This window comes from Alexandromys fortis, unplaced genomic scaffold (genome assembly GCF_014885135.2).
Source record: "Alexandromys fortis isolate MF-2015 unplaced genomic scaffold, M_Fortis_MF-2015_v1.1 scaffold_14, whole genome shotgun sequence".
Taxonomy (NCBI): domain Eukaryota; kingdom Metazoa; phylum Chordata; class Mammalia; order Rodentia; family Cricetidae; genus Alexandromys; species Alexandromys fortis.
Window position 1 is genome coordinate 9742432 of NW_026067910.1, and position 25548 is coordinate 9767979.

Genomic DNA, 25548 nt, shown 5'->3' on the forward strand with positions numbered 1-25548 from the left:
TGACTACAGATGATGATGATTTCTTAGAATCAGGATATTTTACCATAGGAAATGATGGAGGTTTCAACAGACAAACAAGCTTATACCAAGTTCAACACCACAAACTTTACACATGCTTCAAAATATCACATTGCTCCAACATTACGTACACTTCTTATAGTTCATCAGTTAAAGATAAATTTAATAAGCTAGGCATAGAGGTGCACACCTTTAATCCCAGTGCTGGGAAGCCAGAGGAAGGCAGACCTCTGTGAGTTCGAGGCTATCCTGGTTTATGTAGGTCGTGAGTTCCAGGACAGTCAGGGCTATGCAGAGAGACCTTTGCAAACCTTAATGAGAATGGGATAATTAAAAGAAAGAGAGCTTGTTGGTGTCTTAAGTGGTGAGATTACAAATGATCCTTAGTCACCTCTGTGAGAGGATACTTGGGGAAAACATTTCCCAGGAAATCTTTGCCATCTTTCTGTGGTCTGCTATCTGGATTAGTGTGAAAAGTTAAGATGGTCTTAAGGTAGATGTCTGTAGAAAGGCCAAGAGGTTTCCCAACCTGTCTAATACCAATGAAGTCTGTTTATGGCAATCACCCTACCACAAGCCTTCTTGGAGTACATCTGGGAGTCCTCAAAGACACTACCCACCCTAGGAATGAGGCCACGTGACTCAGGCCTTCAGAAACCCCATCAGGACTGCGATGAAGCTGGCTGGGCTTCTTCGCAGTGACATGATTGAAAGAGGGGATGAAGTTTTCAGAGCCATTTTATGCCAACATAATGTATTGGGCAAGTCTAGTCTGCAGCTGTTAAAGAAAAAAGGAATTCAGACATCTCACTGCAGATTTAAATATTAAATTGTTGCCACGAATAGGCCCAAGACATAAATGTTCACTTCCTTGGAGATCTGGTAGAGGTCAGTATCAACATTTCAGTCAAAAAATTATATACATGATACATTTAACACTTATCTTCTTGTGCTTAATTGAAAGAATACATAAAAATTCCTAACCTGGTCCAGGAGCTGAAGGGGCAGACACACTACCGCACACATCTGGTTGTGCAATGCCTTTCCCATGCCCGCCAGTTCTTCTCTTTGTTAATTGCCCGTGTTTAAGAGGAAGAGAATTAGATCATAAGAAAGATCACTCGCACCCACCTCCAGCTTCACACGGCTTGGGCAACACAGAACAAGTCTGCACTGGTTAGCCTTGTCTCCCCCATTTTTACTTGCTGTGATTTTTTTTTTTGTTTGTTTGGTTTTCTTAGTTTAGAAAATGTAATATAAAAAGTACGTATTCTCACTTTCCCTGGTGATCGGAAGCTCTACACTCAACAGTTTTTAATCTTTGAGGGGTTACAGCCAAGTAGTGACAGACGTATATCTAGGGCTGTTTTCTTTCTTTTTTTTCTCTTCAGCCCGTTCAAACAACAGCTCTATCTTGACCCGGCTGCGTCTTCTGCCTGTTCAGCCCCACGCTCACCAGCCTTCTCCCCACCTCCTCCCCGCCTTTTCTTCCTCCCTCCCCTTTCCCCTAGCCCCTCCTTCCAGTTGAGTCAGTGGCTTGAAACTTTTAAAAGCTCGGTGCTCCAAGTTAGAAAAAGGCTTTTACGAGGTATCAGCACTTTTCTTTCATTGGGGGAAGGCGTGAGGAAAGTACCAAACAGCAGCAGACTTTTAAACTTTAAATAGACAGGTCGGAGAGCCTGAGCCCTCCTTTTCCTTGACTTCAGCCTCCTAGGAGCCTCACTTTGGCGCGCCGGCTTCGCTTTTGTTAAGCGAAAGAGTAAGTTTTGAAAAACCCACTTTACCTATTAACGTCTTTTTCTGTAAGGAAAGCTCTTCTATTGTGGTTTATAAATGCGTTGTCACTTTTGACTTCTGATACTGTAAGTAAAAGGATGGACTTCAAAGTGCCTTCCGTTTCCACGTGTTGATTTATAGTTTGGTTGTTTAAAAAGTTTTCCAAACACTGCAACAGGTAAAAGACTCAGACTTTTCCAACTAGAGTAAAGAACCAAGTTACTAAAGTTGGCTCTTTGTTGCAGAGCCTAGTTTAAATTTTTTGTAGTCACTAATAGAGGTAGGTATTGCGCGGGAGTGGGGAGACTGGGTGGACTTGAATTGGGCATTTCAGTCAAGTTTGCTTAGCGTGCTTCCTATAGTATTGTACACCGTGTGTTTTTTTCATGTGGAAATACTGACCGCTGTCTTTAGCCTTGAAAAAAGCAGGTCCCCCCCCCCCCTTTGTGACAGAGTGCTTTGTTGAGAAGCTGAGGCTACTTGACTTCCACGTGGTTCCTTCTTAGACTTTTCAGGATTAAGCCAGAAGATGTGTGCTGCTGTTAGGGCTTTTAGACCAACAGTGGTTACTTTGTGCAAGCCAGCGCGGTGCTTCGGGATGAACCCCTTAGCACGCACAGCCAACTTTTTACTCCACCACGCTGGCAACTCCCGGCAGGAGAAATCTTGAATGGGTGGTGATGGCTTACGGAGTGTTAGAGAAGAAACGGGCGTTTTAGAGTGTGTGTGTGTGCCAGAATGCTTCTCCAAAATCAACTGCTAAAACACGAGCTCCTAGAAGGAATAGGGAAAAGGCTTTTTTTTTTTTTTGAAGTCACTCTTTAGAGAAAGCCTAGCCCCCCCCCCCCCCCCCCCCCGTCCATGGCCTCCGTCTGCTTGCGGAGACCTGTAGCGATTTCGGAGCTGTCGGGACTGTTTTGAGTTGACTCTACCGGGTGCTAAGCGCTAGGAAAAGATGTTAACGTGCAGTTTAAAGGGGGTCCGTCTTAAAGCTGTTTTTTTAAATTGGTAAAGCACTTTGCCCTGAGTTCATTTTGTACCGCCTAAAATCCAGACCGAAATAACTCAGGGTGAGTCTGTATTGAAGTTTTTTTTTTCTTCTTCTTCTTCTTCTTCTTTGTACCAGATGAGTCTGAGAGTCGAATCCAAGTGAAGTCTTTGGGAAGGCGGGTAGCGCGGGGCCCCTCCTGCCATCTTAGCATCCTGAGCTCAGCTCGCGCTCCCCGCAGCCTCCGGGCTTCGCGGTCCAGACCTCTGCCCGCGAAGCGGGGGAGGGGAGACCGGGCTTGGCGCCCGTCGGTCAAAGAGCGAGTGTTTAACTTCATTAAAGTTGTCAGTCTAACGTCTGCCCCTCGGCGCTGCCTTTTCTCACCCTATTCTCCCTAAACTCGTCGGGTGCAGTCCCTGGAAGGGCCCCTGAACACCTAGGGAGTCTCGGTTCCCGGGAAGTGCACTTGTAACACTTGTGGAAACTCTTGAAATTCCCTAAGAACGAGGCGGGGCGGAAGAAGGAGGGGCAAAGAAGACCCTTCGAGAAACCGGGCTACAGCTACTGACGTGTGCTGAGGCAAATCCGTTCAGGATTGGGAAATTCAAACCTTGAATTCCGGGCAGAGATCTCCGGTTCGTGCCCTCGGGTACACCTAACGCTCACCCAGCACGTCTGGCAGAGCCTTGGGCAGGCGCTCTCCGACCCGCGCCTAGAGGCAAGCTTCCCTCCTCCCCTTGCTGGGTTTAGGGTGGGGAGAACTACCTACCGGGCGGTGTTTGGAGGTGGGTTTAAAGTAATTTCCTTTGTTCCCCCAACCAAAATAGTAGTGACTGAAAAGTGATGAATCTTACCAGTCTGAGCAACCTTGAATGGCCAGTTGTGTCCCGCGAGGAAGCCTAATGTTCATTTTTTTGAGGATTGTTGGAAATAAAAGCTGAAGAATAAAATATGCTAACGAGGACCTAGACTACCTCTGGGGGCAGATTAGTTAATTTTGCTTAGTAGGCCAAGTTGATTGAAACTGAGCTCAATTACAGACTGTAGCATTCTGTCCCGGTGAGATGTTGAATTTTGAATTACTGGAATGTGTCTCCCCAGTGTGTGAAGGCCACCTTCCTTTGCCAGCGTCTCCGGGTGGTAGCGCTTTGATCTGAACGCATACCATATTTCTCTAATGCCCCCTTTGAAGCTCTTCAACCTCACTGCTGTTCCATCATCTCATCCTTATGCCGTTGGGATTCTTATCCTTCCCTGACCCTTCCATGGGAAGTTTGGTTCTAAAGCCAGCAGCAAGCAAAGGAAGGGTGCATTTCCTCCCGGATAGGGAGCAGCGTTTGGTCCCTTAGCAGTTTCCCATTCGGAGAGAATTGCCGAGGGAGAAGGGGTAGCAGACACTGTGCCTTGCTTTATTACAGTATGCAGAGGCATGGCTCCTGTGAACTGTAGAAACTTTATATGCCCCGAGGGAAGGGAATGATAGGAAAGTCATCCACTGATTAATACCTGCGACTCCACCTTTCCTGTTGTTGTGACTTCCCTTTGAGATTCTGTTTGACTCTTGATGTGTTGGGGCTTATCCTGCTAAGCTGGGGGGGGGGGTGAAAATGTAGTCATCTTGTGTGTATCATTAACGTCCATATTCAGTGTAGATCCTTCCAAGCTCAAACTTCCTAGCTACTTCTAGGTAGGAAGGTGCGAGTGTGTTCTGAATCTTTGGGGTAAATGGTTAAACTCCACTTTTCCATGACTGTGACATGAGATGTTTACAGTTCTTTTGAAAGGCCTACATTTTATCATGGTGGTAACTAAAAGCGTGGGCTACATGGGTTAGCTCATGGAGTGCTTATTGAGGTAAACAGACTGTTCTTAGTGTACTTGGGCATCCCAAACCTGTGTTTACATAGTCACAGAGTAACAACATTGTTTAGTAAGCTATCTTTGGAGGTGGATGTGAGTGGAGGCAGATGAAATGACAAAGGACAGCTTTTTAAAGTTACTTGGAAAGCAGTTGAATAGGCCCTTTTAGTCAGCAGGCTTCTAACTCCCTCCCCCCATCCCTAAAATTGACTGAGCAACCTTTGGCCAGAGATCTAGGTAGCAGGTAGTGAATGCAGAAAGACATTGTCTCTTGGTGCAGCATCTTCTTTTGGGTGGGGTCCCTTAATCACAGTTTCTCATTCTGTGCAGTCCGATCTGTTTTGACTGTGTCCAAATGAGGACGTGTGAACAAGGACAGAAAAGCCATCTTGCATCTCACAGCAAAACCTGTGAGACTGGAAATATTAGGGAATCCCTGACAAATGGATTGAGGTCATCCAAAACCTGAGTGTCAGAATTTGTGACAACGACGTTTACATAGACTAGGTTTCATCGAGGAGAGCCAAGTCTTAGCCCTGTATAGGGCTGCAAAGGTTGAGTTTTGCCTGGTCTGGGGATGTTTTCTGTGGTGTGCTGGATCCAGATCACCTTGTTGCCTGTGTGGACTCAGGTTGTGTAGAGGTTGTTACATTAACTGGTTAGCGTCAGCTCTGCTCCCCTAGTGAACATTTATCATTCTTGAAGTAAACATTTCAAGCAGAGGGTTGCTGTGATTTTTGTCCTTGGTTACATTGAAATTGTGCGTTCCCATCTGTTAGAACACTCAGAATTGGAGGAACACAGGGGCATATCTTGGAGGTTTGTTTTTTTTTTATTACTACCCTTGAGGTCTCATCTCATAATTTGAAACTGCTCCAAGTTGGGTGTGGGGGTGAACACCTTTAATCCAGCACTTGGGTGGCAGAGGCAGGTGGGCCTCTGGCTTCAGGGCCAGCCAGGTGGTCTACAGAGTGAGCTCCAGAACAGCCAGTGCTACACAAGAAAGTCTGTCTAAGTAAGTAGCTCAAATGATCGAAGCATAATGTTTCAGCCAACAGCAATCCTTAAGAAAAACTGTCATTTGAAATTTTAGACACTACTTGGGGGGGGGGCACACAAAGCAGTAACATTTGCTTCAAGTGTTTGGGTGTTTTTCCTGAATGTGCACCACGTGTCCACAGAGGGGATTAGATGGTCCAGAACTGTGAATCATTTCTCCAGCCCCTCTGGCGTTTTGAAAGAAGATCTTTACTAATTTTGTTGGTTGTTTTGAGGCAGCCTCAATTTCATAGGCCTGACTCTGATGTTCAGTTTGTCGATCTATCCGTCTCAACTTCCTAAATGCTGAAATAACAGGAGTCAGCCGCCACACCAGACAAGAGTCGCCAGAGTTCCCACTCTAGAGGATCCCGACAATGAGCAAATGTGATGTTGCGTGGCATAAGGGGAAAGCTAGTTTTTAAAAATAAAGATAAAAATACGGCAGGAGAAGCAGGGAATTCCGGGACCTAGGACTGGACTTCAATCCTTCCTGCTAAGGATAATTCACTGAGGAGAACTGAAGTGAAGAATGCCGGGCGGGCGGAGATGAGATGCAAATATTTTGGCAAGTGGCAGGGAAAGAGAGGTGAGTGAGTCAGGCTAAATGCTATGATGTGAGAGGAAGCAGTCAGGTCTGATTTCATCTCGAAGATAACGTTTATCTTCCAATTAAATTCAGGTATTTTAATTATGTGTCAATTTAAAGTTGCCCAAAACAAACAACCAAAAAAAAAAAATCTGACTGCTTAGAAGTGAAGAGCGAAAGTCACAGTTGAGCATCTGGTCTAGGGGCCAGCTTTTCCTTAAAAGCTACAGAAAGGTGGTAGGGAGAGTTTGTACTTAAGTTTTAGGGCCATTCAATTTTTGGGGGGCTTAGCATATTGTATTGGACATGGTGCCGCACATCTTTAATTTCAGGGCTTGGGAAGCAGAGGCAGGCGGGTCTCTGAGTTCAAGGACAGTGTGCCACACAAAACCCCACAACAGAGCTGGGGTAATCTCAGGTATAGAGAGTATCCACCCAGCCTGTCTCCCCAGACACCAGTTCAAGGCTAAGGCAAGGGGGGTGGGAGGCAGGAACGAAACACAAAGCATTAACCTCCTCCCTTAAATTGCCCATGAAGTGACTTTAGAGAGTTTCTGTGTAGACATTACCTCGCGTGTTTTTAGATAGTATAATTTTATTTAAAATGTTAAAGGGCCTTCATCGAAATTCACTTTCACGCGTTCTGAGATGATTGCTGTTCTGAGATGATTGCTAGCTAGGTGAGGTGGCCCTTGCTTTCGATACCAGCATTTCAGAGACAGAGGCAGGCAGATCTCTGACTTTGAAGCCAGCTTAGTATACATAGTAAGATCTCCCCCAAAAGAAGATTGCTCCCAGCTGGGCATGTTGTTGGCACACACCTGAAATCTCAGCACTTGTTGAAGCAGAAGGACCAGGAGTTCAAGGTCATCCTCGGGTACCGAGGAAATCCAGTGCTAGGCTGAGTGGGACCCTTTCTCAATGCTCTTAAAGGTCACTATAAACAGGGTTTTTTTTTTTTTTTCTTACTTGTCATTACAGTTGTCTATTGAGAAATCTGTACAGTGAACAGTCAGTTCCGGCAGTTATACTCCTGTGGTAATCTGTAATACTCCTGTCATCCCGACGGCTGGGATTTGACTGCAGCTTCTACAGGGCGGTTTGTTAAGACAAGGACAGTCAGCTAGTTTTATTTAAAGCGTAAACTATTTTTTTTTAAGACAACTCATTTAGCTTAAACAGTTCCATTCCTGTGATCTCGGGCAATAGCAGAGAGTGGGGGACAGAACCAGAGGAGCCAAGGGTAACCTCAGTTCACAGGTGGCGGAGCACTGCCGTCCTGAATGTTCTGTACCTTGGACTAAATGTTTAGACGCTCTGGCCTTCTCCCCTTCCCAGATGTTCTGCCACTCAGAAATATTTTTGGGCAGGAAAACACACAAATTTCTGAGGAACCACGCTTGCCTGCTGGCCTACAAAGCTTCACTTTAGAACCACCTGGGACATTTAAATAGTAATTTAAAATAACCCAAAAGCTGTGCTTTCCTGGGCCCTGCTTCCCAGAAGTTCAGATTCATTCCACTCTTTGATCTTTTTTTCAAGACAGGGTTTCTCTTTAACAGTCCTAACTGTTCTGGAGCTAGCTCTTGTAGACAAGGCTGGCCTCAAATTCACAGAGATCTACCTGCCTCTGCCTCCCAAGTACTAGACTTAAAGATGTGCGCCACCACCGCCTGGCTTACTCTTGACTCCCCCTCTTGTGCATTGACAAACGGTTTCTGTGACTGAAGTTCTGGGGCAGCTGTAAAGAAACCACGTGGGTCCCCGGGAAGGTCACACTGCACAGTCGGGGCTTTGAGTATCTGGCCTAGGTGATTATGACCAGGAAAGGAAAGTTGATCTAGCATGGGATACAGAAAGTACTAGAAGAGTGGCTGGCCTGGTCTCTGTCAAGAGTCTACTATTAAGAATTGGAGGTTGAATTAAATTGAGTTCTCATTCATTCTCATTCTGACTTCTAACCACTGCAGAGCTGTAGATAGGAAGACCAAGGCCATTTTTTTTTTTTTTATTTCCCTGTATCTTTGGAGCCTGTCCTAGAACTAACTTTTGTAGACCTGCTGGCCTCAGACTCAGATCCACGTGCCTCTGCCTCCCGAGTGCTGGGATTAAAGGCCTGTGCCAACATCGCCTGGCTGGCTATATATCGATTTTGATGATAACCTGGGCTACATAAGACCCCTGACTCAAAGGGGGAAAGAAGAAAAGATCCTATATCTGAGACTGGATAGAATTGCATTCTAGGAGGCTGAGCTGGGCAGCGTGCTACCAGTTCAAAGCTAGCTTGGGCTACAGAAAAAGTAATCTAGAGGCTAGTCAAGAGGACATAACAAGACCCTATCCTGAAAAACCAAAATAATCTTTTTTTTTTTTTTTTTAAATCTGGAAGATCTTTAAGATCTGGAAAAGTGAAAATATTAAGCGTAGGTGAGAAAAAAGAACACCACAGCCAGTGGATAGGACAGTTGGTTGGCGGCAGTGGGCAACTAAAAGCAGAGCGGTAACTAAGTCTGGAGTCGCAGGGTGAGCCACCACATTAAGCGTTATTTGATGGTGTCTGTGATAGGATAATAACAGGTGTCTACAAGCTACAGGAGCTAGAGCGCCCAAATTGGATAATTCATATCTTATTCAGATGAAAGACTGTAACTCATTAATGCAAATGACTACTGTGTGGGTGTTCAAAGAAAAGACAGCTTTGCAATTAAATTGCTGGTGCAATAAAAAAAAAAAAAAAGTACTTACCCCGAGAACTGAAGGGTGGCCTAGTTCACATGCCCTGGCACTGGGAACACTTTTGAGGAATCTCAGAATCCTACAGAAGTTGAGTTTCTTCCTCCAGAATATAAAGACTTTAATAATGAACTTCCACCAGCATCCCTCAGTTGTATTTCACTTGGAAGAACGAGGAAGTCCTGACTAAATAAAAAGCCCAGTCGCCCAGTCTGCCTCTGACCGTGTTGCTTGCCTTGACGCCTTGCTGCGTGATCCTGGTGAGACCTGTGCAACCATCTGATGGCTTCGTTTTCGCCACCCCACCCCCGACAACTGGAGATCTGAGCAAAAGCAGATGACCCTGGCAGAATATTATAATTCTTTACAAACAGAAGTGGGGCCAATTTACACATCATCGCATAGAACTGTCTGGATATGGCTCCAAAAACTCTGTTGTTTGTTTGACCCTTGTGGACTACCCTTCAGTTCTAGTCTAGTATTTTCTGCTAAATTAGAGGCTTTTTATGTGCTCAAACCATTATACTGTCTATCACGATTAAATTATTCCCTTCACTTCAAGCCTTTCCATGGCTTTAAAAAAAAATGTCTCAGCCCTGCCAGCCCTTGGTCCTCTTTGATTACATTGCGTACACTGACTTCCCTTTCTGAATTGTCATTTTACAGTCTGAAATGACCTTCCAAAAAGTGGAAGGAAAGATCCTTTTGTTTATGGCTGTTTAGAAAATATTATTTGCTTGGACCTGCCCGCCCACATCTTACTCTTCTAGTTCTGGCAGGAGTCTGGTCATCATCAAAGGTGCCCAGGGAGCCGGGGGAAGGTTCACAACCCCACCCCTCCCTCAGGAGTTTTCGGCAGTTCATCACTGAATCTTGGACTGCCTCTGTACCTGCTGCTTGTTGCTTTGTCCCTGGTTTCCTCCTTGTTAAACCGTGTGCCTTCTGAGCCTGTGTGTGATCATTGGGATGTCTTGGTCTAAGGACCATGAGTCTTCTGAGTAGACAGGAAGCTGTTTCCTTTATCCCAACATTTGAAGGGTTTTGTTGTTGTTTTGTTTTGTTTTTGTTTTTTTTTTTTTTCTTGAGAAAATACTCTTTGTGTTTGTTTTCTTTTGAATTTTGAGACAAACTTTGTGTAGATCAGGCTGACTTTGAACTCAGATCTGACTGAGTGCTAGCGTGGAAGGCTGCTGGACTGAGAAAATTGTCAAGATGTGGTCCTTTTCATTTATCAAGCTACTAACTGGCATTGAGAGTGAACTCAATGGAAATGTGAACATTCGTCTGAAACTCTTACTTAGGCTAACTGTAGGGATAGCCTCAAACTCAGAGCAGTTCTCCTGCCTCATGCTAGAAAACAGACCAAGTATGAGGGAGAGGGGCAGAAAGAGCACAACTTCAAAAACAACTTGGGTTAACACAGGAGGCCCTTAAAAGAAAGGAAGACAAAAGAGAGATGCGCAATGTCCTTCGTACAGAATGCACACAAATTACATGCTTGATACTTCATAAAGGAACGTCTCAGCGTAAAATTAGGACGTAGATAATATCCTAGCATCTTGGGAACCAGGGTTGGTTGTACCACCCTGGAGATCCTCTCCTAAGTCCTTGCTTAGATCATTATACTTTAATGATACACATCAGCGTTTTGCTTAGGCATGCATTCAGACCCTGACCTCCCAGTCAAGCACGGTCTTTGTTTATCAGACAAATAAAATAAGCAGAGGCGGCCAGGCTGTGGTGACTCATGCCTTTATTCCGGCACTTGGGAAGCAGAGAGAGGCAGGTGGATCTCTGAGTTCGAGGCCAGCCTGGTCTACCGAGCTATTTCCAGGACAGGCAGGGCTGTTTACACAGAGAGGCCCTGTCTTGGAAGAAGAAAAAAAAAAAAAAGGCAGTTAGCAGAGAGAGCCTCTCAGGTCACATGGCGGTGACATGCTAGGAATACATACATCATCGTCCTATAGGTTGGGGTGTTCTTCCTGCACTAGCTAGGTGCCGTTTCTTCTCACTTAATTTCATCTTTGGAAAATGAAGCCAGATTTGCACTTGAATTTTGGTTTGGTTTCTATTGAATTTGCCTTATTTTGATAGCCACACACCTATTTGCGGCTTATGATCACTGAGTTGCTTTCTTTCTCCATTTTCCTAGGAGTTGCCCAACCATGGGTGACTGGAGTGCCTTGGGGAAGCTTCTGGACAAGGTCCAAGCCTACTCTACAGCTGGAGGGAAGGTGTGGCTGTCAGTGCTCTTCATTTTCAGGATCCTGCTGCTGGGGACAGCGGTGGAGTCAGCGTGGGGTGACGAGCAATCAGCCTTTCGCTGTAACACCCAACAACCTGGTTGCGAGAATGTCTGCTAAGACAAGTCCTTCCCCATCTCGCACGTGCGCTTCTGGGTCCTTCAGATCATATTCGTCTCGGTGCCCACGCTCCTGTATTTGGCGCATGTGTTCTACGTGATGAGAAAGGAAGAGAAACTGAACAAGAGAGAGGAGGAGCTCAAAGTGGCCCAGACCGATGGTGCCAACGTGGACATGCACCTGAAGCAGATTGAAATCAAGAAGTTCAAGTACGGGATCGAAGAGCACGGCAAGGTGAAGATGAGGGGCGGCCTGCTGAGAACCTACATCATCAGCATCCTCTTCAAGTCTGTCTTCGAGGTGGCCTTCCTGCTGATCCAGTGGTACATCTATGGGTTCAGCTTGAGTGCCGTCTACACCTGCAAGAGGGATCCCTGCCCCCATCAGGTGGACTGCTTCCTCTCCCGTCCCACCGAGAAAACCATCTTCATCATCTTCATGCTGGTGGTGTCCTTGGTGTCTCTGGCTTTGAATATCATCGAACTCTTCTACGTCTTCTTCAAGGGCGTTAAGGATCGCGTGAAGGGGAGGAGCGACCCTTACCATGCCACCACCGGCCCACTGAGCCCCACAAAAGACTGTGGCTCTCCAAAATATGCTTACTTCAATGGCTGCTCCTCACCCACCGCTCCGCTCTCGCCTATGTCTCCTCCTGGGTACAAGCTGGTTACCGGTGACAGAAACAATTCCTCGTGCCGCAATTACAACAAGCAAGCCAGTGAGCAAAACTGGGCTAATTTCAGTGCCGAGCAAAATCGAATGGGGCAGGCCGGAAGCACCATCTCCAACTCCCACGCCCAGCCTTTTGATTTCCCCGATGACAACCAGAATGCCAAAAAGATTGCAGCTGGGCATGAACTCCAGCCCTTAGCCATTGTGGACCAGCGACCTTCCAGCAGAGCCAGCAGCCGCGCCAGCAGCAGACCTCGGCCTGACGACCTGGAGATCTAGACAAGAGGCTTATGCATCAAGATGCCGCTTGATCGTGGAAGAGAAAAAGGGGTGCTTACAGAAAGTATACCTGGGGGTGTTCATTTTGTTCCCTTGGAGGTGGTACTCAACAACCTCAGTGATGAGGTGTAAGACATTATAATACCTAGGTTCCTTGGGGGTGTTTGGGATAGCTAGGTGGAGCAGGTGGGGATATGGGAGGTACATATTGGTAATTTAAATGTAGTTGATTCAAAGAACTTAAAAAATCTAGTAAGAATTGCATTGGGTGAACATAGGTAGGTAAGGGCTTTCTCTATCTTCCCCCCAACCGAACCTTAAGAATGGTTCTGTATATGTGAGTGAGTGATTTTTTTTTTTTATTTTTGTTTTTATCAAGAAACAGCAATAGCTTTGGCCAGGAACCCATGCTTCCTCAACATTGTGTTTTCCTTATGAAGCGATAGGTTGTCCTATGTCCCTGTTAAAACATTCCAGTGTCAAAGCCTTGCGGTTTGCAGATGAGCAGTCTAGGCCTGACCCTCGGGGTGTGGAGAGACCTTGCGCTACTCTACATAATCTTCATTCTTAGTATCAACTCAAAGTTCAGACAAGGCTCAAACAGAAACATGACCCACGTAGTTAAATCCCACTGGGTTCTTTTGCACATCTGTCCCACCTTTGTGTCACCATCGCCCATACGTCATCCTCAACAGTCCCTTACATTCACCAAATGGTTTCTGTCGACATTTCTACAAGGGTCGTATGATGTCATTTAGTGGTTCCCTTTGGACAGCATCAGGGAAGCAAGCCATGCTCGATATCTAACAATCACTTCTACGTGTGGGTATGCATGTGTGTAAGCGTGTGTTTTATTCGTCATTATTGGTACAAGCAGACTCACAAATGCAGATTTGAATCAAATGCACACCGTGTTCAAATTTGAACCTTCCTCATGGATTTTTGTGGTGTGGGCCGATATGGTGTTTACATTATAGAATCCCTGCTGTGCTAACAAAGCACACTTTTTCCCTAAATTTTTTTTCCCCATGTATCCTATTACGGATACTGGTTTTGTTACTTACTTTTTTTTCCCTTTTTTTTTTAGAATGTAGCAGTAATGCCATTACTGAAATGAATGATTTCCTTTCTCTGAAATATAATCATTGATGCTTGAATGATAGAATTTTAGTACTGTAAACAGGCTTTAGTCATTAATGTGAGAGACTTAGAAAGAGAAATGCCTAGAGTGAACTATTAAGTGTGCCTAAAGGAATTTTGTAGTAACTGGTAATTTGATTTTTCTCCTACATAACTACACATTAATTCAGAACTTGTATTCTGAGTTTAACAGTCTTTTTTAGAGTGACGAGCAACTTTAATGTTTGCACTAAGATTTTATTTGAAATACAAGAGGGGTTGAAGGTTTCAGTAGTGCATGTGTAACTAATTTATTTGAACTGTATGCTAAAGACATCTACCAGTTTCTTCAAATGCCTTTTTAAAAAACTCATTACCTATGATTGGGCAATGTTGACTATCCTATTTTTCTTATTGCACGTCAGCTACATAAATGGTTTTGTACAATGAAAAGCTAATTTGTTTGACATTCCATGTTAAACTACTGTCATGTTCAGCTCCATTGCATGTAATGTAGACCTAGTCCATCCAATCATGTGCTCGGGAGAGTGTTCTTTATTCAATAAAGTTTTAATTTAGTATGAAGACAGCCTGGATGTCTTGTAGGGTTTTTTTTTAAAAACCTACTCCATTAATTCACAGTTACCAAAAATAGATCTGATAATATTAATGTCTTGAACTAGTATTCATGATTTTTTTTTTAAGAAATGGGTTTTGATATTTTGCCCGCCTCTATGTCTATGTTCTCTGTGTGTGCCTGCAGCAGCCAGAAGAAGGTGTGAAAAGCCCCTGGAACTAGAGTACAGGCAGTTGTGAGTTGACAAGTGGGTGCTGAGAATAGAACCTGACATGGTGAGGAACAGCTAACCAGTGCTCTTAACCACGGAGCCATCTCTCTAGCCTTAGTCCATATTCTTAAGGATATTTGAGAACAACATTCAGAACTGGAGGGGTGACTTTTAAAAAATAAATAAGACAGTCACCATAAACTATGTTCTGTGCATCATTGATTTTGGAACATTGGAGTGATATTTTAATTGAGAAGATCCAAGTATATAAATGTTCAATTTGGAGAACAGCTCCACTCCCTGCCTAGCCCCCCCCCCCACTGTGCAAGCTGCTGCATTCTCTCCCCACAGCTTCCTAGACACGTGGGACTACAGGCCTGACCTAGTGGTTACAGCTTTTCGGAGGGCTACCAAGACCAAAACCCAAACAAACCTAAAATCCCTCATGTTTCAGCTATAAAATGCAATATAAAGATTAGTAGCTGAAGCCAATGATCTCAGCACAGGGGATGCTGAGACAGAAGTATTGACCCAAGGCCAAGCCTCATTAGGGCTTCAAAGTCTGAGTTAATGCATTAAGTACTTAACCACCCATTTGTAATCTCAAGGCTGCTGCAGGGCTGACAAGACAGCTCATAGAGGTCAAGGTGCTTGCTGGGCAAGCCTGACAGCTTCAGTTTGACCCCTAGAGTCTGCAGTGAGGATAGGGACTGATCTCTGAGACAGTTACGCAAGGGTGGAGAGCGGAGGTTCTCAACCAGTGGGTCACGACCATTGGAAACTGTTTTTCTAATAGTCGTACCAACTGAGGCATCACTGAGCGGCAAAGCTACACTTGTGAAGTTAGTAGCAACAATAATTGTATGGCTGGGGCTCAGCGTGAGGAAGAAACGACAGCAGGAAGGTTGAGACCCACAGTTGTGGAGTGTTGGCTTAGCATGCGTGAAGTCCTGGGTTGGATCTCCAGTACCACATAAACCAGAGCACTTGGGAGGTAGGGGGCAGAGGGTCAGAATTTCTAGGTTTCAGGAGATTGGGGGAGGGGGACATTGAAAGTTTAAAATATCATAATGGTACCCAATGGTAAAGTTTAAGGGCATTCTCAGCCACGTAAGATTGAAGCCAGCTTGAGTATATGAATACAAGACCCTATTTTCAGAATAATTTAAACCTAAAGAAGAAAAGAAACTGCCATAGCATTCAGTATAAGCATTTCTCTCACTGCCTGGGGGCTTTAGCTACAGGCAGAACCCCACTACATAATAACTGCAGGTGACAGTCCATTCTGGCCTCTTCTGTGTCCCCTCAAAACAAAATCCCTCGGTTGCATTTTCAGCCCAAGGAAACAAGCCTTCAATTGTGTGGATAGAATTTGAACCTACAGGAGTACATGAAACTATCACCTCCTCACAGTCCTCGGTGGACATCAGAAAAATCCTAATTTGCACAAAAAACTAATTTATGCTCTACACATACCATCCACCTATCAGGTGTTTAGATAGGCAGTAATGAATGGCTTAGTTCCTGTCATCAGAAGCATACCAAATGAATCCATTGTAACATTTATGTTCTTTTCATTTTACTAATATACGTAAATATGGAGATGATAGCGATGAATTTTTGGTTGAACTACTACTGGCCCTGCCTTAATGGCTTGCACTGCCACATCCAGAAAAAAATTCTCTAAGCTTTTTTTAAAAAAACATTTTTAATGACTTATTCTTATTTTGCATGCTTTGGTGTTTTGCTTGCATGTATGTCTATGTGAAGATGTCAAATCCCCTGGAACTGTAGTTACAGACAGTTCTGTACTGCCATGTGGGTGCTGGGAATTGAACCCAGGTTCCAGGTTCTTTGGAAGATCAAGCAGTCAGTGCTCTTAACCACTGAGCCATCTCGCCAGCACCTCTGTAAGTTGTTTTTAGATGATTGACCATCCTGTTTTCTAGTGCTATCATTTTAATTCAGAATTATAACCAGGCTGAGTAAGGTAGGCCTGTAATCTTAGCTATGCAGGAGCCAGAGACCAGGAGTTGCAATTAGAATCTGGGATAACTTAGCTAAGATGTAGCTTACGATGAATGGTAGCTACAGAGTTTGAAATACAATGGACAAGCACCTGTCTATATTCACAAAGCTGTGGGTTCAATCCTCATCACCACACACAATTTTTATTTTATATTTAAAGATTTGTAGTTTTATTTGTGTGTGTGTGTGTGTGTGTGTGTGTGTGTGAGAGAGAGAGAGAGAGAGAGAGAGAGGTTGTGTGAGTTTATGAGTACCACATCATACAAGTGTCCACAGAGACCAGAGGGCATAGGGCAGTGACGGAAAGCAGTGAGTCCACAGATGGTGGGTGCTGGGAACAGAACCCAGGTCATCTGTAAGAGTCATAAGAACTGTTAATTGCAAACAAGCTGGGTAATGATGGTGCATGCCTTAGGTAGGCAGATCTCTTAATAAGAGATTAACCTAGTTCACAGAGCTAGTTCCAGGAGAAACACTGTCTCAAAAAGAAAAGAAGAAAGGAAGGAAAAGAAAGAGAGAGTGAGGAAGGGAGGGAAGGAGTAAGGGAAAGAAGAGAGAGAGAAAAGAGCTGAGTCAGGTGTGGTGGCGGACACCTTTAATCCCAGTACTTGGGAGGCAGAGGCAGGCGGATCTCTGTGTGTTTGAGGCCAGCCTGGTCTACCGAGCAAGTTGCCTGTAGAAAGAAAGAAACCCTGTCTCTGAAAGAGAGAGAGCTGTTAACCACTGTACAATCTCCCCACCTCCCTTCACATTTTTAAAAAGCAGTAGAATTGTCTACTATCTTTAGACATTAGGAAGGCCCAGTGAAACTCCTTTATTTTGTTCAGTGAATTTTCTTTCACCTTAGTCTTTGGAAGTTTGGATTAAGCTTCCAGGCCAAGGGCCAACCCTTTATCTTATTTTGGAAAAACTGTTCGATTTCTTCACCTGCCCAGGGTGCTAGGTCCCCACCCACACATTACCTCTTCTAGAAATTCCAAACTTCAGTTTCCAAAGTGCCAAAACAGCTGAGCTTTGTGCTTGGTGGGAGAAAAAAAATGAAGTTGGATAGCTTATTAAAATCTTAAAAGTGAGTTTTCTCCATAAACGGTAGTGTACCAGTGGTAGGAACATATTTATGGGCTTTATTGGCTCCTCTCTCCCACTTTTACCTTTCCTTGGTTGAGGCAAACAGAACTGAGCCCCATGATTTGTAAAGTTTGCCTCTGGCAACTTAAGAATTTAAGAGGAGACCTGGAACAAACTGCCCAAAACATTGCATGGAGAAGGTAAGAAAAATGGGGAAACCTGTGAAAAAGATTGTACACTTAGAAATCTTCAAAACTAATAAAGTTTTAAGTTATTTTTTCTTTTGCATTTTGGTCCCCCGTCCCCATCTCCAGATGTTTTTGGGAAATGACCAAATGCTTTACTTGAGTTCTGATGTGTATGTAGAGAAATTTCAGTGCCCACACAATTTCTTGTTGAATATAAACAGTCCTGGGAGGCACCCCTGTTTCCCTGACCTACACCCAACACACACACCCCTGAAAGGACAAGCCCTCTACCCCAGATACTTAATGCACTGAGCCACCTGCACCCCTGTAATGCCGTGCACAATGGATCCCAGTTGGAATTTCTGCCACACCCTTGTCTAGCAGTTACTTTTTAACTATGCTGATCACCAGACCTGGTGAAGACGGTATAAAAGAGGTTTTCATTACTATGGGAGCAGAATCCTACACCATTATTTTGTTTTATTAATAAATAAAGCCACACATGCACGTCTCTAATCCCAGCACTGTGGTGGAGAAGCATGTGGATCTTTGTGAATTCAGGGATAGCCTGGTTAATGTAATGAAATCCTGTCTTAAAAACAAGGAGAAGAAAAATAAACACTGAAGGCAGACTATGGGGACATACACATAATCTCAGATGGAAATTTTGGGTGTAGGTTGGCCTATGTAGAGAATTGTAAGTGAGGGTGATGGTATGTGTTTTTTACAGCACTCAGCAAACAAAGGCAGAGATAGGTAGAGGCAGACTTCTGTGAGTTCCAGGCCAACCGGAGATACAGTGAGACCTTGTCTCAAAAAACAAAAACAGAACAGAACAAAAACATGGGAGAGCTATTGAAGATTGCAAACAATCTTGGGTACATGCGTTCATATACGCATGCACACACAAACACATTTACACATGCATGCACATACACACAAAGGCATACATACACTAACATGTTGCATATCTCTATACAGATTGTCCCATAATACATTCATATATGCATGTACATCATAAACATATGTATATGCAAAACTCAAAAAAAAAATTCATCCTGACCTGATGAGATTGTTTGGTAGGTAAAGATGCCAGTTGCCAAGCCTACCAGTCTACCTACCATTCCCCAGGACTTGCCTGGTAGAAGGAGGGTATTAACTCCCACAACTTATCTTTTGACCTCCCTCTATAAAGGTGCAATGACACATACACACAAATACATAAATACATACATGCATAAATATGAAAAATAAATTTATAACATCTTTAGGCACAAAATAAGAAAATGACTCTGAGTATAACTTGCATCCCTTTAAAAGGCATGAGTGAACTATCAAGGTTCATTTAGACAGAATTAGGACCCTCACCTCTAGACAGAGTCTGAATGGCCAGAGCTATGGAAGACACATGCTTCTGACACAGCTGTCACTCAAGTTCAAGTTTTCTAGTTCAGACAACTAGGATGCAACTGCCTGGAGTAGTTCTCCAGCAACCCAACCTTACCTTACCCAAGTTACTCCCTGTGTGTCAGCAAAAGCTTAAGAGACACTGTCAAGAGAACTAAAGGCAGTGTTTAAGTTCTGGTGGGGTGACAAGACTGTGACTTCAGGACTTGGGAGGCAGAGTCAGATGACACTGATGACTCCAAGGCCAGCCTGGGCTTCATAGTGAGGTCCAGACCCTATCGCAAAACCAAACAAAATAGTAAGCATAGTGAAACAAGCTTGTCATCCCAGTATGATGGAGGTGGAGGCAGGCTAATCAGAAGTTCAAGATCATCCTCAGTTGCTTATTGATCTCAAGAACAGCGCCAGCTATATGAAGGCCTGTCTCCAAAAACAAATTAATTAATTAATTAATTAAATAAATAAATAAATCGTGGGAGAATCACCCTATCCACCTTCATGAATTTTATACTTTAATGAGGCCAGGAATGGTGGCACATACCTTTAACCCCAGAACCTGGGAAGAGGAGGCAGATGGGATCTCTAGTGAGTTCAAGGCCAGTCTGGTCTACACATGGAGCTCCAAGACAGTCAGCACTATATAGAGAGACCTTGTCTTTTTTTTAAAAAAAAATTGTATTTTAATGAGACTAAAATAATTTGTAATTTAAGTGTAACCACACCCAGCACCCTAACAAGTATAATCCAGTATGTTAACTTGTTACAGAAGCCTGGCATGATACATGCATGCCTATAATTTCAGGACTCTGTAGGTAGGGGCTGGAGGACCAGAAGGTCTAGGCCAACCAAAACAAAAAAACAACAAAAACCAAAACCTGATAACCAAGATGTGTCTGATATAATCTGTAGAACTCATAATTTATAATGTTTACTTCACAGTTTAAAAATAAAAACAACAGATGTGATAAACTATAACACGACTGAGGTTCCTATCCCTTGGAATTAAAGGTCCCCCTTCTGTTATTCACTATTCTGCTTTCATCTGACTACTTGAAGCTTTGCTAGTTCAAGACAACGTGGAAGTACACACATAATTTCATCATAGGTTTTGTTGTTCAAATTTCTTTTCTCTCTGTGTGTATGTGTGTGTGTTGTTTTGAGGCAGAGTTTGGCTATGTAGCCTTAAGCTCCCTGTCCTCCTGTCTCAGGCCTTTCCTTTAGGAATTCCAGGCACAAATATGCACCTCCAAGCATGACATCCTGGAGTTTGAACTCTATAATTGGTCTCTGACCTTGAATCTGCAATCGAAGTTAAAATAGGTTAAATATATTTTTTTTAAAAAAAATCAAATTCTTTCCTTCCTTTCTCTTGACCATATTTTAGAGCCATTTTGATTAGATTCTTCTGGTTCATCTGTGGAGTCAAAGACTCTTCATGTAAATACCTAGACACCCCACATCCCACCCGCACACCTATTTACCTTATAAACACAAGTGCCAAGTGGTCTATCTCAAAAGTAGCTCTGGGGAATCTGCAGATGTTTAACCTTTGTAATTAAAGCGTGCCATTGGGATCCTTCAGAAGCACGCTAAATTTTTATCTCTGCTCGGGTTCTCACTTGTATGGAGGACTTGAAGTATTTCATAATTACAGAGGATGGGGAATGCAGGTGATCATTATCTAAAACTCCAAACAGAGCAGATGTGGGAACGAGGGTACCGCCTGGCGTGAGACCAATGATTTCAGTCAGCGTTAGAGCAAGTTCCAACTCTAAACTGATGATTCTCACTGATAATAAGCTATTATGGGTGAGAAGAGCTAAGGAAGCTGTAATATAAACTGGACTTGCTGGGATACACCCTAAGTCCCAACTTGGGAGCTGTAGGCAGAAGGATCAAGAGCAGCCTTGGTTATATGGTACACTCTTTTTTTTTCCCTTATCAATTTATTTATTTTTTTATTTTAATTGAGCTATAATTTTCCCACTCCCCTTCTTAAAGGTATAATAAACAAAATAAAATACAAGTAACTGAACTAGAGGAGATTTTCAGAGTAGGAATCTGCTCACAAGAAAGCACACTAACGTTAGCTGCCATATGTAGTGGCGCACACCTTTAATCCCAGCACTTGGGAGGCAGAGGCAGGTGGATCTCTGTGAATTTGAGACTAACCTGGTCTACAAAGCACCTAAACAGATTCAGGACAGCCAAAACTCTATATCAAAAATGAAAACAAAATAAAACCCCCTTAGAAAAGAAAAGAGAGCAAGGTGCTGGGCCTGGTTGCCTTAGTGGCAAAGTATTTGCTTTGTAGGACACCCCTACCCTGTCCTTGCTCTATCACTGGGGACAGGGTCAACTTTCTGTCGTTTTTCAGTCCAGTCTAGTATCAATACTAAACTTGCAGTTAGTGGTAGCAATGGTAATGTTATGATCAGTCCCAACATACAATGGGCATCTCATTTTTCACTAGAATTTTGATGAATAGCGATGTGAGTTGATGCTCTTGACCTTCAGGAGGTAACTGGGATAAAGGCAGCATCACCATAAGGCTGGGTGTCTTGGCAAGAGATAGAAGAACGCACATATTCTGAGTTTCCAAAAATCCCAGGGCTTCTGGGGGATTTCCGACATGTGCATGCCATAAATTAGCTGCTTCTCGAGAAGTATTCATAAGAGCCAGACACTCGAGGCTATGGTGAAACAGTATTACAAGCGAAAATGAAGTGGACTCAAGAGGCCTAGGCAAGACAAGGATGTCTGAAGAAATTGTTGCCTTGTTCGGGAAGACTTGGTCATGTGTTCATCTGATCACAATACACATTCTCAAAGGTAGGCTTTAAACAAGACTTGCCTTTGTTATTTTTAGCATCTTCTTCCCAGCCCCACAGACACCATGGCACAGGCGGATGCCAAGGCAAAAAAAGCTGTGTGGACTGTTTAGATGTCATTTTCCCCATTCGCTCTTAGAGATAACTCAGAACAAGCATTTTTCTTTTTGTTTTTTTTTTTTCGAGACAGGGTTTCACTGTAATTTTAGAGCTTGTTCTGGCTCTTGTAGACCAGGCTGGCCTCGAACTCACAGAGATCTGTCTGCCTCTGCCTTCCGAGAGCTGGGATTAAAGGCGTACGCCACCTCCACCCAGCTAGAACAAGCATTTTTCATCACTGATTGGGGTTTACGTTGTTTGGGAATCAGAACGCTTTGATTTTCAATGCCCATAATGTCAAACAAATTTGTTCAAAGTCTTTCTAGGCATTTCCCTTTTTAATGTATGAGCCTAGGAAGTTTTGAAGCTGGTAGATGTAGAGTCATGTCAAACTGACAATCCTGACCTATAAATGAAAAATAAAACCCATTCCTGCACAAATCTTTTGGAGATTAAATGAGATGTATGTATCAGGGCATACTTGAGACAGGTAAGTATGGTAGTGTATTCTTGTAATCCCAGCCCTTGGAGGACTGAGGCAGGATGATTGCTGTGGGTTTGAGTAAAACTTGAACGACATAGGAAAATCTCTCTCAAAAAAATTAAATAAAACATGGCTGGGATGGAGTGAGGCAAGATCCAAAATTCATGGTAATCCTTAGCTACAAAGGAAGTTCGAAACCAGTCTGGAATACAAGAGACACTGTCTCAAAAAAAAAAAAAAAGTCAGGCAAAGTGAGGTGACATAGCAAAATGGATCATGGGTAAAAGGACTTGTCTTGCCAGGCTGATGACCTTAGTTGGCCCCTGAACCCAAGGATGGAAGAAGAAAAGAGACTACAGAAAGTTATCCTCTGATACACACACACACACACACACACACACACACACACACACACACACACACACAGAAAAGAGTATCCCTGTAGCAAGTCCTTGATAAATGGGAGGCCTTAAGTAATGCTTACAATTTCTTCTGAAGGGAAATGAACAAACACACCATCTGCTTCCAAGAGATCCAGTAAACAGTCAGCTCTGAATGTCAACATATCACCTTTGTGTTGTCTACTTTCATAAAGGTTTTGACAAGGCAAACAAAGATATGTTTCTTTTTCTTTTCCTTAATCACAAGGCCATGGGAAACAAATCCTGCTGTCTTACTTTTCACCGGGTAGGGAATATTTTGAATACATTCAGCTCCTCTAGTGGAGAAGCATAGACAGAGTCATCTCAGAGCTCCGAGAAATAACTGAATAAAAGATACTGTATAAGAAGAGTCAAGACTGGTGGTGGTGATGCACATCTTTAATTCCAGCACTCAGGAGGGAGGAGCAGGTGGAGCTCTGTGAGTGAGGGGCTAGCCTGGTCTACAGAGTGAGTTCCAGGACAGCCAGGACTATACAGAGAAACCTTGTCTTGAAACAAACAAACAAAAGAAAAAACAATGAAGATGAAGGATCAGGTTGAGTATGGTGGCATGGGAGACGGAAGATGCCTATGACAAGAGAATCAATTGATCCCAAAAGTTCAAGGCCAGTTTGGTCAACATAGTGAGAGTCGAACTCTAAAATAAATAAGCCAGTGAACAGTCAAACAAAATAATTCGGATCAAAGCTGTGGTAACGGAGCCCTCCACTGTCAGAAAAGCAATTTATGCAGGATGAGGTGGCTTATGCCTGTCATTATAACACTTGGGGAGCAGGGGCAAGAGGGTCATGAGTTCAAGGCTAGCCTAGACTATTATAACAAGTTCCAGCCCCCCCCCCCGCCCCCCATGCTTCAAATGCAAGCCTCTTTCAAAGAGCAAAATGATGTGGAATTTCCCTCTGTATGCTTTAATTACCATTAATCAATAACAAACCTACTTTGGACCTATAGCAGGACAGAAGTTATGTAGGCAGGGAAAACTAAACTGAATGCTAGGAGAAAGAAGGGTATAGTCAGAGAGAAGTCATGGAGCCACTGTAGACAGACATGCTGAAACTTTGCTGGTAGGCCACAGCCTCGTGGTGGTGCACAGATTAATGGAGATGGGTTAAATTAAGATATAAGAGTTAGCCAATAAGAAGTTAGAGCTAGGCCGCCATCTTGGTTCCCCATCCTCTGCACAAAATGCCTGGCGAAGCCACAGAAACCGTCCCTGCCACAGAACAGGAGCTGCTGCAGCCCCAGGCTGAGACAGGGTCGGGAACAGAATCTGACAGCGATGGATCAGTACCAGAGCTCGAGGAACAAGACTCCACACAGACAGCCACACAACAAGCCCAGCTGGCGGCAGCAGCTGAAATTGATGAAGAACCAGTCAGTAAAGCAAAGCAGAGCCGGAGTGAAAAGAAAGCACGGAAGGCTATGTCCAAGCCGGGTCTTCGGCAGGTTACAGGTTACATGGGTTACTAGAGTCACTATCCAGAAATCTAAAAATATCCTCTTCGTCATCACCAAACCAGACGTCTACAAGAGCCCGGCTTCAGACACCTACATAGTATTTGGAGAAGCCAAGATTGAAGATTTGTCTCAGCAAGCACAAGCAGCTGCTGAGAAGTTCAAAGTTCAAGGTGAAGCTGTTTCAAACATTCAAGAAAATACTCAGACTCCGACAGTACAAGAGGAGAGTGAGGAGGAAGAGGTTGATGAGACAGGTGTGGAAGTTAAGGACATAGAATTGGTCAAGTCAGAGGCTAATGTGTCCAGAGCAAAGGCAGTCCAAGCCCTGAAAAACAACAGTAATGATCCTCAGTCCTTGGCTACCCCCATGTGCTGAGATCACAGGTAAGCAGTGGTTTGGGGATAGTAGTCTGCTTTTCAGAAATGGGTCCTCTTTAGTAGATTGACATTTGACCCGTAAATATTTAATATTTTATTACAGATAAGTGGGGTGGCGGTGGTGCACATCTTTAATCCCAACTCAGGAGGCAGAGGCAGACAGATCTCTGTGAGTTTGAGGCCACACTGTGGTCTACAAGGGCTAGTTCCAGGACAGGCTCCAAAGCTACAGAGAAACCCTGTCTTGAAAAGCCAAGAAAAAAAAATAAAACAAAACAAACCCCCTGTAGAACAGAATATGTGAAGCCAAAAGGACAACATAAGGAAGTTGGTTCTTTCCTTCCATCCTGTAGGCTCCAGCTCGGGGTGCCTAGGCTGTGAATGGCAATTGCCTTTACTCGCTGACCCCACTCAAGCATTAGAACATACGGTGGCCTGCTGTGGTCAGCACAGGTAGTCCAGTACAGTGACACCCTCTCTGAACAGGCAGGTCAGCTCTGGGGAACAGCCCTACAATAGATGGTGGCAGTTGCTGCAAATTCTACTTTCTTTCCACCTCTTTTCTCCTCCTTCTCCCTCCACCTTCCGTTTCCTCCCTCCTCCATGCCCACCCAGGAAATTTACTTCACTTTAAATGACAGTGTAACATTCTATACAGCGACTGTTTCACATTGCAAAAAATTATTCTTCTATTGTGTGACATTCTCTCTCTCTTGGTTTTGGTTTTTCAAGACAGGGTTTCTCTGTAGCTTTTGAGCCTGTCCTGGAACTAGCTCTTGTAGACCAGACTGTCTTCAAACTCACAGAGATCCGCCTGCCTCTGGGATTAAAGGCGTACGCCACCACAGCCCAGCAACGTTTTATTTCTCAAACTTACCTTATAATAAATAATATATATAATTAATATTAAATGTTAATATAAATAATATTGCAGTGTTTGT

General features: G+C 43.8%; 1 protein-coding gene and 1 pseudogene across 1 annotated transcript; both read left to right on the forward strand.

Annotated features, from left to right (window-relative positions):
- The first annotated feature begins 1576 nt into the window (after positions 1 to 1576).
- Positions 1577 to 14024, forward strand: Gja1 (gap junction protein alpha 1). The gene is given in 2 exon segments (XM_050138080.1): positions 1577 to 1777; positions 11155 to 14024. A coding segment is annotated over 1 exon segment (1149 nt). The 5' UTR covers positions 1577 to 1777; positions 11155 to 11167; the 3' UTR covers positions 12317 to 14024.
- Positions 14025 to 23929: 9905 nt separating this feature from the next.
- LOC126498993 (nascent polypeptide-associated complex subunit alpha-like) lies at positions 23930 to 24605 on the forward strand (annotated as a pseudogene).
- Positions 24606 to 25548: the final 943 nt, after the last annotated feature.